This window comes from Scyliorhinus torazame, chromosome 1 (assembly GCF_047496885.1).
Source record: "Scyliorhinus torazame isolate Kashiwa2021f chromosome 1, sScyTor2.1, whole genome shotgun sequence".
Lineage (NCBI taxonomy): Eukaryota > Metazoa > Chordata > Chondrichthyes > Carcharhiniformes > Scyliorhinidae > Scyliorhinus > Scyliorhinus torazame.
In genome coordinates this window covers 247,971,333-247,985,394 of record NC_092707.1, presented here as the reverse complement: position 1 = coordinate 247,985,394, position 14,062 = coordinate 247,971,333, and the positions used below count along the sequence as shown (strand labels likewise).

The 14,062-nt window shown below is 48.2% G+C and overlaps 1 protein-coding gene across 3 annotated transcripts in view; it reads left to right on the top strand.

Annotated features, from left to right (window-relative positions):
- The window catches only part of galm (galactose mutarotase), a 97,368-nt gene extending 89,673 nt beyond the window's left edge, over nt 1-7,695 (top strand). For 2 of the 3 annotated variants that reach the window (XM_072504351.1, XM_072504335.1), the window contains 2 exons: nt 6,156-6,330; nt 6,745-7,695. In XM_072504351.1, coding sequence (XP_072360452.1) covers nt 6,156-6,330; nt 6,745-6,822 — 253 coding nt within the window. In that variant the 3' untranslated portion in view covers nt 6,823-7,695. Of the gene's footprint in view, nt 1-6,133; nt 6,331-6,744 lie in introns of all 3 variants that reach the window. The other variant, XM_072504344.1, reaches the window with a different exon arrangement.
- The last annotated feature ends 6,367 nt before the right edge of the window (nt 7,696-14,062 follow it).

The following is a 14,062-nucleotide window of genomic DNA, read 5'->3' as shown; positions in this document are numbered from 1 at the left end:
TTTCCACATTAACAAGATCCTTCGCCGGGCTACTAGGGACGCAAAGGCCAGAATGCCGGCCTCTTTCGCCTCCTGCACTCCCGGCTCGTCCACTACTCCAAATAGTGCGAGTCCCCAGCTTGGCTTGACCCGGAGTTTCACCACCTTAGACACTATTCCCGCAACTCCCCTCCAGAACCCCTCCAGTGCTGGGCATGACCAAAACATATGGACATGGTTCCTCGCCCCCGTCATATGCGTTCTGTGCACTACCTTAAACTGTATCAGGCTAAGCCTGGCACACGAGGAAGAGGAATTAACCCTACTTAGGGCATCAGCCCACAGCCCCTCCTCAATCTCCTCCCCCAGCTCCTCTTCCCATTTACCTTTCAGCTCCTCTACCAAAGGCTCCCCCTCCTCTTTCATCTCCTGGTATATCGCAGACACCTTGCCGTCTCCGACTCATACGCCCGCAATCACCCTGTCTTGAATCCCTTGTGCCGGGCGCAGCGGGAATTCCCTCACCTGCCGCCTCACAAACGCCCTCACTTGCATGTACTTGAACCCGTTTCCCCGGGGTAGACCAAATTTCTCCTCCAGCGCCTAAGCTCGCAAACGTCCCATCGATGAACAGGTCCCCCATTCTTCTAATCCCTGCTCGATGCCAGCTCTGGAACCCCCCGTCCATCCTTCCTGGGACAAACCGATGGTTATCCCTAATCGGGGACCACACCGAGGCTCCCAGCGCTCCCATGTGTCGTCTCCACTGCCCCCAGATCTTTAGCGTTGCCGCCACCACCGGGCTCGTGGTGTACCTTGTCGGCGAGAGCGGCAGCGGTGCCGTCACCAGTGCCCCCAGGCTCGTTGCTTTGCAGGACGCCATCTCCATCCTCTTCCACGCCGCCCCCTCTCCCTCCATCCCACTTACGGATCATCGCCACGCTGGTTGTCCAGTAGTAGCCACCCAAATTCGGCAACGCCAACCCTCCTCTATCCCTGCTACGCTCCAGGAACCCCCTCCTTACCCTCGGGGTCTTGCTCGCCCACACAAACTCATAATGCTCCTGCCTACCCTCTTAAAAAAGGCCTTGGTGATCACGATTGGAAGGCACTGGAACACCAAAAGAAACCTTGGGAGGACCACCATTTTAATTGACTGTACCCTGCCCGCCAGCGAGAGCGGCAACATGTCCCACCTTTTAAAATCTTCCACCATCTGTTCCACCAGCCGTGTCAAATTAAGTTTGTGCAGTGCCCCCCAGCTCCTAGCTACCTGAATCCCCAAGTATCGAAAGCTCCTTTCCTCCCTCCTCAACGGTAGGTCGTCTATCCCTCTTCCCTGATCCCCCGGATGCACCACAAAGAGCTCACTCTTTCCCACGTTGAGCTTATAGCCCGAAAAGTCTCCAAACTCCCTTAAGATCTGCGTGACCTCAACCATCCCCTCCACTGGGTCCGCCACATACAGCAACAGGTCGTCTGCGTACAACGACACTCGATGTTCCTCTCCCCCTTGGACCACCCCCTTCCATTTCCCCGACTCCCTTAACGCCATGGCCAAAGGTTCAATTGCCAATGCAAACAGCAGAGGGGACAGGGGGCACCCCTGCCTCGTCCCTCGATACAGCCGGAAATACCCCGACCTCTGCTGATTCGTGACCACACTCGCCACCGGGGCTCTATACAGGCGCTTGACCCAACTAATAAACCCTCCCCCAAACCCAAACCTCCTCAACACTTCCCAGAGATACTCCCACTCTACTGGTCAAAGGCCTTCTCCGTGTCGATGGCTGCCACTATCTCCGCCTCTCCCTCCACCGATGGCATCATTATCACATTTAGGAGCCTTCGCACATTGGTGTTTAGTTGCCTACCCTTTACGAATCCCGTCTGGCCCTTGTGAATTACCCCCGGGACACAGTCCTCAATCCTCATAGCCAACATTTTTGACAACAACTTAGCATCTACGTTAAGGAGCGAGATCGGTCTATACGACCCACATTGCAATGGGTCCTTATCCCGCTTCAAGATCAAAGAGATCGTTGCCTCCGACATTGTCGGGGGCAGGGTCCCCCCCTCCCTTGCTTCATTGAAGGTCCTTACCAGCAACGGGGCTAACAGGTCTACAAACTTCCTATAAAACTCCACCGGGAACCCATTCGGCCCCGGGGCCTTCCCTGCCTGCATGCTCCCCAGTCCTTTAACCAGCTCCTCCACCCCAATTGGCGCCCCCAAACCAGCCACCTCCTGTTCCTCCACCCTCGGGAACCTCAGTTGGTCTAAGAATCGTCGCATCCCCTCTTTTCCCCCTGGGGGCTGGGACCTATACAGCTCCTCGTAAAAGGCCTTGAATGCCTCATTCATTTTCATGCACTCCGCACCGTAGTTCCCCTGTCATCCTTGATTCCACCTATCTCCCTCGCTGCCATCCTCTTACGGAGCTGATGTGCCAGCATCCGACTCACCTTCTCCCCATATTCATATATCGCCCCCTGTGCCTTCCTCCACTGTGCCTCTGCCTTTCCTGTGGTCAACAGGTCGAACTCCGTCTGGAGACTTCGTCTCTCCCTGAGTAGTCCCCCATCAGGAGCCTCTGCATATCTCCTGTCCACCCTTAAAATCTCCCCCACTAACCTCTCCCTTTCCCTGCCCTCTCTCTTCACCCTATGAGCCCTGATGGAGATTAACTCTCCCCTGACCACCACCTTCAGCGCCACCCATACTACTCCCACCTGCACATCCCCGTTGTCATTGGCCTCCAGATACCTTTCAATGCACCCCCGCACCCTCCCACACACTTCCTCGTCTGCCAGCAGTCCCACATCCAACTGCCACAACGGGCGTTGGTCCCTCTCCTCCCCCAGCTCCAGCTCCACCCAATGCGGGGCATGGTCTGAAATGGCTATGGCTGAATACTCCGTTCCCTCCACTTTCGGGATCAATGCCCTGCCCAGAACAAAAAAATCTATCCGGGAGTAGGCCTTATGCACGTGGGAGAAAAAAGAAAATTCGCTGGCCAAAGGCCTGGCAAATCTCCACGGATCTACTCTCTTCCCCCCCCCCCCCCCCAATCTGATCATTAACCCCCTAAGCACCTAGGATGCAGACGGCCTCTTCCCCGTCCACGACCTGGAGCGATCTAATGCTGGGTCCAGCACAGTTTAAAATCCCCACCCATTATTAAGCTCCCAACATCCGTTTCATGAATCCAGCATCGTCCCAGTTCGGGGCATATACATTCACCAGTACCACCTCCGTCCCCTGCAACCTACTGCTCACCATCACGTATCGGCCTCCATTGTCCGCTACTATGTTCTTGGCCTCGAACGACACCCGCTTCCCCACCAATATTGCCACCCCTCTATTCTTCGCATCCAGCCCCGAATGGAACACCTGTCCTACCCAACTCTTCCTTAACCTGACCTGATCTGCCACCTTCAAATGTGTGTCCTGAAGCATCTGCCTTCAGTCCCTTTAGGTGCGCGAACACTCGGGCCCTCTTAACCGGCCCATTTAGGCCTCTCCCATTCCACGTGATCAGCCGGATTGGGGGGCTACACCCCCCCCCGCCCCCCCCGCCCCCCCGTCGACTAGCCATCTCCTATCTTAGGCCAGTCCCGTGCCCGCGCCTCCCGCACTCTCCAATCCCCCAGACGGGGAACCCCCGCCCCGACCATCTCTTCCATGTTCAGCTCCCCCTCGGACAGTGCAACAGCAACCCTAATGTCCCCCCCCCCCCCAACGCGGGAAAAAGCCCGCGCTTTCCTGAGCCAGCTCCGCCCCCTATGGCGCAGCTCCTGTTGCGGCCATTTTCCCAGTTCCCCCATCCCTGAGTCTCACCTCCCTCCAGCACCGACGCCCACATCTCGTTTACAGAGAAAGGAGAAGAAAAGGGAATTTTAACCAGAACTCTACCCACATCCCCATCCATCATCCCACCCACAAAATATTCTTTACCCATATTTACAACCCCGTATGCGACCAACATCCCCCCCCACAGCCACAGCCCCTCAGTTCGAGTCCAATTTCTCCGTTTGGATAAAGGTCCAAGCCTCTTCTGGCGTTTCAAAATAATGGTGTCGGTCCTGATAAGTGACCCACAGTCGCGCAGGCTGCAGCATGCCGAACCTGACTCTTTTTTTGTGCAGCACCGCCTTGGCCCGGTTGAAGCCAGCTCTCCTCCTTGCCACCTCCGCCCTCCAATCCTGGTAGACCCGGATCACCGCATTCTCCCATCTACTGCTGCGCACCTTCTTGGCCCATCTCAGAACACTTTCTTTGTCCGCGAAGCGATGGAACCTTGCCACTATCGCCCTTGGCGGCTCATCAGCCTTGGGTCTCCTCGCCAGGACCCGGTGAGCCCCTTCCAGCTCCAGGGAGCTCGGAGAGGCCTCCGCACCCATCAGCGACTGGAGCATCGTACTCACATACGCTCCGGCATCAGCTCCCTCCACTCCTTCGGGGAGACCCAGAATCCGGAGATTCTTCCTCCTCGATCTGTTCTCCAGGACCTCGAGTCTCTCGGCCCACCTCCTGTGCACCGCCTCGTGCGCCTCCATTTTTACCGCCAAGCCCAGGATCTCTTCCTCGTTCTCATTCGTTTTATCCCTCACCTCCCGAAGCTCCACCGCCTGGGCCTTCTGGGTCTCCTTCAGCCCCTCGATCGCCAACAGCATTGGCGCCAGCACCTCCTTTTTAAGCTCCTCCACACAGCGCCTAAGGAACTCCTGCTGGTCCGGCCCCCATGCTGCTCGATCTCCGCCATCTTGTTTTTTCCCCCTCGTTTTTGCCGCTGCTCCAGAGCCTCTTTCTCCAACGCTCCACCGCTAATTTCCGGCATACAACGTATGGGGGGGGGACCTTACTTCACCTTCCCACACGGGATTAAATCAAAAAAGTTCCGTTGGGGCTCCTCTGGAGAGCCCAAAAGTCCGTTATAGCGGGAGCTGCCGAAATGTGCGACTTAGCTCCGCATCGCTGCAACCGGAAGTCAACAGATCAGGTTCTATAAGTACGTGCAACCCCAGCTCTGTCATCATCACCCGTCTTGGTCCCTCCGCTACTTGTCTTACATCTGGTATTGGATGAGCTAATATTTTTTGCAATTAAACTCCATTCTCTAGTCGTCAATTCCATCCCCTTCCCTGTCCATCGTCTCAGGCTGAATCAGACTGTTGGCAATATTGGTGTTATGTAAGACTCTTTCAACCCATCTGCTGGCTGCTGAAACCTCAATGTGTGTTTGGTACCTCAGAACTTGACTATTATGACATTCTCCTTTGGGTTGCTCATCGCTCCTACATAATCTGAAGCTCATTCAAAACTCTGCTACGTGGCCTCCTTTCCCAGTACTTGCTGACCTGTATCAACAGCTCTGCTTTAAAATTCTCATCCTTTTTTAAATTCCCTCTTGGCCATATCTCTGTAACTAGACCTTGCAACCCTTTGGGGAACCTGCATTCCTCCGATTAGTCTCTTGTGTATTGCCCCACTACCTTCAGCCTGTTGTTGGTGACCTTATCTTCAGCTGTCTAGGCCCTGCACCCTGTCGCTAAACCACACCACCTGTTTATTCTCCCCAAAGACCCTCCTTATCTCATTGAACATGTCCCTTCCTTTGCCTCAGTGTCAAATTCTGTCTCAGTTATGCTTCCGTGGAACTAGGGATGTTTTGATTCTGTAAGTAGATGCAAGTTGTTGTCCATCCAAGGAGATAGGCATGGGCTCAGTTTAATATCTACCCTGAAAACCAACACCTCTGGCAGTATGGCATTCCCTCAGCATTGTACTGAAGCGCCAGCCTTAGATTTTATGTTGAAGTCTTTGGAGGGGACTTAAATCCAGGGTATTTGTGAAACAAAATCAGCCAGCAAGATAAATTGGGGCAGATAATAGAAATATAAAAGCAGAGTTGCGTGGTGACTTTGATGTGACATGCAGCTGAATAGAGGAATGCAGGTTCAATTCCTGTGTTGGTGAATTGCCAATTCATAGATAACAAGTACCATCAATGGATAATGTTCGGGTCTCAGTTGCTGTTGGTCAGATTAGAGCAACCTGGCAGCATTTCTCCCTCTTGAACCAAGAGTGGAATGTAGACTTGCGAGAAAAGTTAGGGAAAAAATCTGTAGTACTCTCAAAAACAGATTTCCAGTGAAAACATATTATTTTTACAGGGTTTACCATCAGCCAAGTGGCCGGCTACTGCAGATCGAGACTACACAGCCAGGAGTTCAGTTCTACACAGCCAATTTTCTGGATGGGAGCCTGAAGGGCAAAGGAGGGGCCATGTACCCCAAGCATTCGGCTTTTTGTCTGGAAACCCAAAATTGGCCTGATGCGGTCAACAAGGTTAGGAGGGAGGAAGGGAAAGAAATCACTAATATTTTGTGTTTATTTATTTTTTTGTCATAAAAGAATTCTGCTTGAACAAAGTTCGTTAACTGCCCGTGCCCCAGTTACCATCTGGATCATGAAACCAGCTATTTGATAGACCATTTATCTCTAACTTGAAAAGAAAACCACAATGCTTCCTGTAATACTGCAGAATCACTGCTGCTAAAATGAAGATGATTTAGCAAATTAAGACTTAGCAAGGCCTCTCAGAAGCATTCAAACATGCAGAATGTTTGATGAGTGCAAGTGTATGGAGTTGGGTGGAAAACTGAACAGGGAGTAGGCTGGACAATGTTTTCAGCGCACAATATTTACTGCTTCGGAGAGTCAGATTTTTAATTTGATGCTTTCAAATGTTTTATGTTGCAGATGAATTTCCCAGATGCACTGTTGAGACCTGGCGAAGAATATGATCACACAACATGGTTTAAGTTCTCTGTACTTTGAGTGTATGGGCAGTTATGTTTCAGTCACCTTACTTGAATCAAAACAGTTATTTTTATCTTAGTTAAACGAAAGTAAAACATAAAATTACACTACAGTTGATAAGAAATACCAACCTTGAATGAGTTAAATCATGTATTTATCCACTGTGCCCACAAGAGGGAGTGCAAAAACCAGTGTTCAGCAGTACATACCAAGAATGTGGATTAACAATTTATCTTGATTTCCCCCAAACCAGAGATGCCTTAAATTACAAAGCTCTTCGGATTGTTTGGCATAATGCCGACAAAAAGACTTGCATTTCACAGCCAGTGAAGTAATTTTGGAATATATCACTGCTATAAATGTAGGGAAAGCAGTCCTGATGGTTTTACCATGGTGGAGAGGAGTCCTGTCCCAGACCAGGATCACAAATATATTCAATGCATTGAGTAAATTGTCTCCTGTTACCATAGGGATGTTATCAGAATTCTAGATACCCTGGATACTATAACAAGTAAAATGGATCAGAACTTTTAACCTGTGTAAATTTGCCTTTTAAAAAAAATTACTTTAATTTTCTTTTGCAAAAGTACCAAAGATTTCAATGATTTTTCAGCTCTTTGATGGGGTTTCCAGTTATTAAAAGCAAGCAACTCCGAAATAAATATTTAAAAGTAATACTTGAATCTTCAAAGATAAAATTACTTTGATTTATGTCCAGTGACATAACAGTATTTCCACATCACATCTATACTGCACAATTCGCCTTTATTTTTCTGTACATTTCTGATCATTGCTGAATATGCTGACTCCGACAAAGTGAGTAAAAATTAAATGTCAAAACTTACTTCAGAATCAATTTTAACTGGCTATAATAAAAAAACTTCTCATCTTGCCCGTGCCTCGTTTGTCATGTGTGATGTGACTTTACATTTGTTTGTACAAAGGCACCAGTGTTTCCAATGAAGGAAGAGCCCAGAAAATTAGTAATTGGACTGTTCAAACGAGCTGCCCACAGGCACAATAGAAAGGAAGACTTGCATTTTTATGGTGCTTTTCACAACCAAAATGTGTCCCAAAGCAATTTACAGCCAATTATGTACCTTTTTGTTTGAAGAGTTATAATGCAAGAAAACAAGAGGGAAATCAGGAGGGCAAAAAGGGGACATGAAATTGCTTTGGCAAATAATGCAAGGGAGAATCCAAAGAGATTCTACAGATACATAAAGGGGAAAAGAGTAACTAGGGACAGAGTAGGGCCTCTTAAGGATCAACAAGGGCATCTATGTGCAGAGCCACAAGAGTTGGGTGAGATCCTGAATGAATATTTCTCATCGGTATTCACGGTGGAGAAAGGCATGGATGTTAGGAAACTAAGGGAAATAAATAGTGATGTCTTGAGAAGTGTGCATATTACAGAGGAGGAGGTGCTGGAAGTCTTAAAGCGCATCAAGGTAGATAAATCCCCGGGACCAGATGAAATGTATCCCAGGATGTTGTGGGAGGCTAGGGAGGAAATTGCGGGTCCCCTAACCGAGATATTTGAATCATCGGCAGCCACAGGTGAGGTGCCTGAAGATTGGAGAGTGGCGAATGTTGTGCCCTTGTTTAAGAAGGGCAGCAGGGAAAAGCCTGGGAACTACAGACCGGTGAGCCTAACGTCTGTAGTAGGTAGGTTGCTAGAAGGTATTCTGAGAGACAGCATCTACAAGCATTTAGAGAGGCAAGGACTGATTCGGGGCAGTCAGCATGGCTTTGTGCGTGGAAAATCATGTCTCACAAATTTGATTGAGTTTTTTGAGGGAGTGACCAAGAAGGTAGATGAGGGTAGTGCAGTAGACGTTGTCTACATGGACTTTAGCAAAGCCTTTGACAAGGTACCGCATGGTAGGTTGTTGCAGAAGGTTAAAGCTCACGGGATCCAGGGTGAGGTTGCCAATTGGATTCAAAATTGGCTGGACGACAGAAGGCAGAGGGTGGTTGTAGAGGGTTGTTTTTCAAACTGGAGGCCTGTGACCAGTGGTGTGCCTCAGGGATCGGTGCTGGGTCCACTGTTATTTGTGATTTATATTAATGATTTGGATGAGAATTTAGGAGGCATGGTTAGTAAGTTTGCAGATGACACCAAGATTGGTGGCACAGTGGATAGTGAAGAAGGTTATCTAGGATTGCAACGGGATCTTGATCAATTAGGCCAGTGGGCCGACGAATGGCAGATGGAGTTTAATTTAGATAAATGTGAGGTGATGCATTTTGGCAGATCGAATCAGGCCAGGACCTACTCAGTTAATGGTATGGCGTTGGGGAGAGTTATAGAACAAAGAGATCTAGGAGTACAGGTTCATAGCTCCTTGAAGGTGGAGTCGCAGGTGGATAGGGTGGTGAAGAAAGCATTCGGCATGCTTGGTTTCATTGGTCAGAACATTGAATATAGGAGTTGGGACGTCTTGTTGAAGTTGTACAAGACATTGGTACGGCCACACTTGGAATACTGTGTGCAGTTCTGGTCACCCTATTATAGAAAGGATATTATTAAACTAGAAAGAGTGCAGAAAAGATTTACTAGGATGTTGCCGGGACTTGATGGTTTGAGTTATAAGGAGAGGCTGGATAGACTGGGACTTTTTTCCCTGGAGCGTAGGGGGCTTAGGGGTGATCTTATAGAGGTCTATAAAATAATGAGGGGCATAGATAAGGTAGATAGTCAACATCTTTTCCCAAAGGTAGGGGAGTCTAAAACTAGAGGGCATAGGTTTAAGGTGAGAGGGGAGAGATTCAGAAGGGCCCAGAGGGGCAATTTCTTCACTCAGAGGGTAGTGAGTGTCTGGAATGGGCTGCCAGAGGTAGTAGCAGAAGCGGGTACAATTGTGTCTTTCAAAAAGCATTTAGATGGTTACATGGGTAAGATGGGTATAGAGGGTTATGGGCCAAGTGCGGGCAACTGGGACTAGCTTAATGGTAAAAAACTGGGCGGCATGGACTGGTTGGGCCGAAGGGCCTGTTTCCATGCTGTAAACTTCTATGATTCTATGATTCTATAATATGACAGCCAATCTGTGCAAGCAAGCTCCCACAACAGCAAGGTGATAAGAGAACGCTGGAAAAACCCAAGTCTGGCAGCATGTGTAGTGAGAAACAGTTAAGTGTCCATATGGCTTACTTCAGAGAACTCAGTTAACTGTTTCTCATGTTCCCAGACCTACTGAGTTTTTCCAGTATTGTGTTCATTTCAGATTTCCAGCAGCTGCAATACCTTGTTTTTAGTTTATCAAGGTGATAATCAGAATTTGTTTTGTGTGGTTGACTTGAGTAAATATTGGCAAGGCCACAAGAAATACCACTCCTGCTCTTCTTGGGAAATGCCATGGGACCTATACATCCACCTGAGAGGGCCTCCCAACAATGCAGCACTCCCTCAGTATTGCACCAGTGTCAATCTAGACTTGTGAGCTCAGGTCCTGAAGTGGGACTTGAACCCAAATTTTGACTCAGACACAGATCACACCAACATAAACAAAGGAACAGTTAAAGAAGTTTAATTCTTTAAAAGTTAGACCAGAGCAACATAAATTACCGATTAAAAAGGCTAGAACTTTGATACATTAAGCTCTAGTCTCATTAAGAGTGCCTCACACCACATCGGAGTCGTTGTAAATTGATGACTATGATTGATCAATAACTTCATCACCATTGTATCATGCAGCTACCAGGATGGTCCAGTTGGACCATGTTTCTAAACACTCCAGCTGTTTTCACATTTATCCTGTAAACTCCAAAGATTTTTCTCTTGCTCACTAAAGTGCTGAAAAAATTCCCACCTCCCCAATCCCTTTGACCATGCTGCTCATCCTTTGAAATTAAGTTTTTCAAAGGTCCTCACATTATTTTTGAATTGCTGAATCATGTCCTATTTATGAACATTTTATTGAAATATAAACATTTCCAGTGAGCCTCCAAATGGAGCATGTCACACTGACCTATCATACTAGTGTTTCTTCCACACAAATGAAAATGCTTCAGGAAAAATGTTAATGCAACTGAAATTTGCCCCCCAAAAAGGCTTTTTACAAAACTAAGCTTCCACTATTAGATTTACCGTTTCTTTTAATATATTAATTAATTTTACTTTCAAGGCCTGAGCATATGCTTTCGATATTTTATCTGGTTAGAGCTCAAATTACATTTGTACATGGCAAGCATAGCACACAGACAATTGAGTGTCAAAGCTTTCTTTGATACCTTTTTAGCAATACCGTCATGAGAATGTCACTTTAAGAAATGGTAGTCTGCTAAAGTTACTGCAGTGATGTGAGAGTGTGGGTGGAGCTGAGCTCTGGCTCTGCTTTTTAGTTTCACTTTGAGAAAAGCTTGGGCATGCCTGTGTGTTTTTGGTTTTGTTTCAGTGCTGGAGCTGCAGTTAGCCAGAGAAGGTGTAATGTTGTTCTCTCTGCCATGTAAAGACTATCTCGATCATTTGGTGAAGTCAGAGTGATAACTGTTCACAGTAGTGAATTTAAACCCGCCGTGCTTCTGTTAAAAGGTTTTTTTAATGTCATATGGATGTTAAAAGGAAAGTTTAAGGATTATTTAGTGTTGTATTCTTTGGGGGTTGTATTTGAATTGATGGTTGCTAAGATGGTCACTGTATGTTTTAAAAATATTAACTTGAGTTCATAGAATAAACATTGCTTTGCTTTAAAAAACTGTTAGATTTCTGCTGTACCACACCTGTAGAGTGGGTCGTGTGCTCCCCATACCACAATCTATTAAAAGTTGTGGGTCAGGTGAACTCCATGATACACTTTGGGGCTCTCTAAACCCTGGCCCATAACAATACAGTAAAAAATGATAAAGGCCTAGTCATTTCAAATTGTATTTTCCTTATTGTTAGAACTGTATACGCCAGGACTTCCAGTGGCGGCTATGAAGGAGTAGGTCGCACATTTGGTGGTTCCCGCTCGGGTCGGACCTTTCCCCCCGATTTTCTGTCAGACATGATTTGGTAAATTGATGGTGAAGGCAATTGTGAAGTGGATTCCTACATCAGCGCATGGAGAGGCGGACCAGAAGTGCTTGCAAAGGAAGAAATAGGCGAACAGAGAAGGCTTAGGCTGAAGCTGCAGCGGGAGAAAGCATAGCGGACGACCGGGGTGCTGGCTTGTCGACCCAGCGGTCGACGGAGCAGCTGATGCAGTTCATACAGGAGGGCTTCGCCAAGCAGAAACAGGAATGCTTGGACCCGATTAAGGAATTGATTGCGGGGCTGGAACTTAGACTGGATGCTCATGACCGAGCGAACCAGAAAGTGGAGAAGGCGCTGGCTGAGCAGGAGGAATATCAAACAGCAGTGGAGTTGGAGGTGAGGATGCTGAGAGACCAGCAGAAAAGGCTCCTGGAGAAGGTGGAGGACCTAGAGAATAGGTCCCGCCGGCAGAACTTGAGAATCGTTGGTCTCCCGGAGGGCTCCGAAGGAACAGACGCAGGGGCGTACATAGCGGGCATGTTCGAGAAGTTACTGGGGGATGGGACGTTCTCCCGACCCTTGGAGGTGGACAGGACTCAGAGCGCTCACGAGGAAGCCGCGTGTGAGGTACCTCCCCGAGGGCAATGGTGGTGAGATTCCACAGGTACTTGGACAAAGAGCGTATTTTACGGTGGGCCAGGCAGACTTGGAGCTGTAAATGGGAGAATAGTATCCTGCGGATCTATCAGGATCTGAGTCGGAGGTGGCCAGGAGAAGAGCGGTGTTCAACCAGATCAAGTCGACCCTTTTAAGAAAAAGGTTACGTTTGGACTGTTGTATCCGGCCCATCTTTGGGTCACGTGCGAGGAGCAATATTTTTATTTTAAGTTGCCTGAGGAAGGGATGGACTTCGTTCGAAGGAAAGGGCTGGTGGCGGACTGAGGTCTTTGAACTTTGCTGCAGCGCTCATGTTAAAAAAACGTTTCTTGTTTTTGGGACGTTATTTGTAATGCCTTCTGTATTGATCTGGGGCTTGTTGCAGAGCTGTGAGAGTTAAAATTTACATTTGCACTGATGGGGGATGGAGGTGTGAATGTTAGATGTTGGATCTTCTGTTTGATCTTTTCTTTGTTTTTTGAGGGGTTTTTCGGGCAATTGTGTTGGGATTGTTTTTCTTTTGCATGTGTGTGTCGGGGGGGGACAATAGGAGAGAATGTCAGGCGCCATGGGTGGGCGTCACCAAGCTAGTTCACAAAAGCGCAGTGGGGGGATGAGCAGATGTTATGCTTGTTGAAGGGGTTGGTTTTGTTGCTCTTATTAGCCTTAGTTTTATTAGCTCTAATTATGTCACCGTTGCTCACGAGTCGCCAGGTATCTTTCGGATACCGCCACGTGGTTCAAGCTCGAGTTATGATTAATAAGACAGCACACCGCTTAGTAAGATTGAAATCAACGGTCATTTATTATGTACAGCAATAAATACCTACACAATAATCCTACTTTCTATATCACTACCTACCACTACTGGCCAATACTTAACTTTTGGGGATGGCCCACCAGGTCAGGGAAACGAATGGCTTATCGAATTGGGTCTGGCCTGCGGGATTCAAAAGGCTGATACAGGTCGATGGCTAGGAGTCTCTATCGGGTAGCGATCGCTGGAGTCAAACTTACGGTTGCTGGCCAATGGTTCTTGCGAAGGTTGCGAGCAGGAGAAGAAGGGAAAGAAGGGCCGATCTGAACTTGGCCCCTAATTTTATAGGGTCCAGGGGCTTCCTGCCTCTCGGGGTGGACCTTGACCCTGAGTCCCAAGTGATTAGACTTGTTCCCAATCACTGGGTTCGATATGCTCCAATAATGGGGCGATTCCTTGATCGGGGGGTGGTCGTTCACCTGTCTTTGTCTCGTCCACTGCTGGCGCCAAGAGGTCTGGCCCGGCATTCAATTGCTAATATGTTGCAATTGTTCCCGAGGATAGCCGATTAAACTGCAGATGTCTGGGTTGATGTGCTGCTAATGGTCGCAGGTATCGATCTGGGCCGACTTCCCCAGAGCCGAATACGCTATTCTGTCTGCAGCTGTCTGTTTGTGCCCTGTTGGCTGCTTTTCCCATCAGCCTTTTCGGTTAGCCATTTTATATCGGGTTTTGGCCAAATTAATCGGGAATCAGCCATTTTAGGTGGCTACATTCCCTACTTGTGATCCTAACGCGAAACTTGTGATCCTAACGCGAAGCGTGAAGGATCATCTAAATTTTTGTCCTTTCCGTTCCCTGACCGGGGTGGGGGGACACCTCCT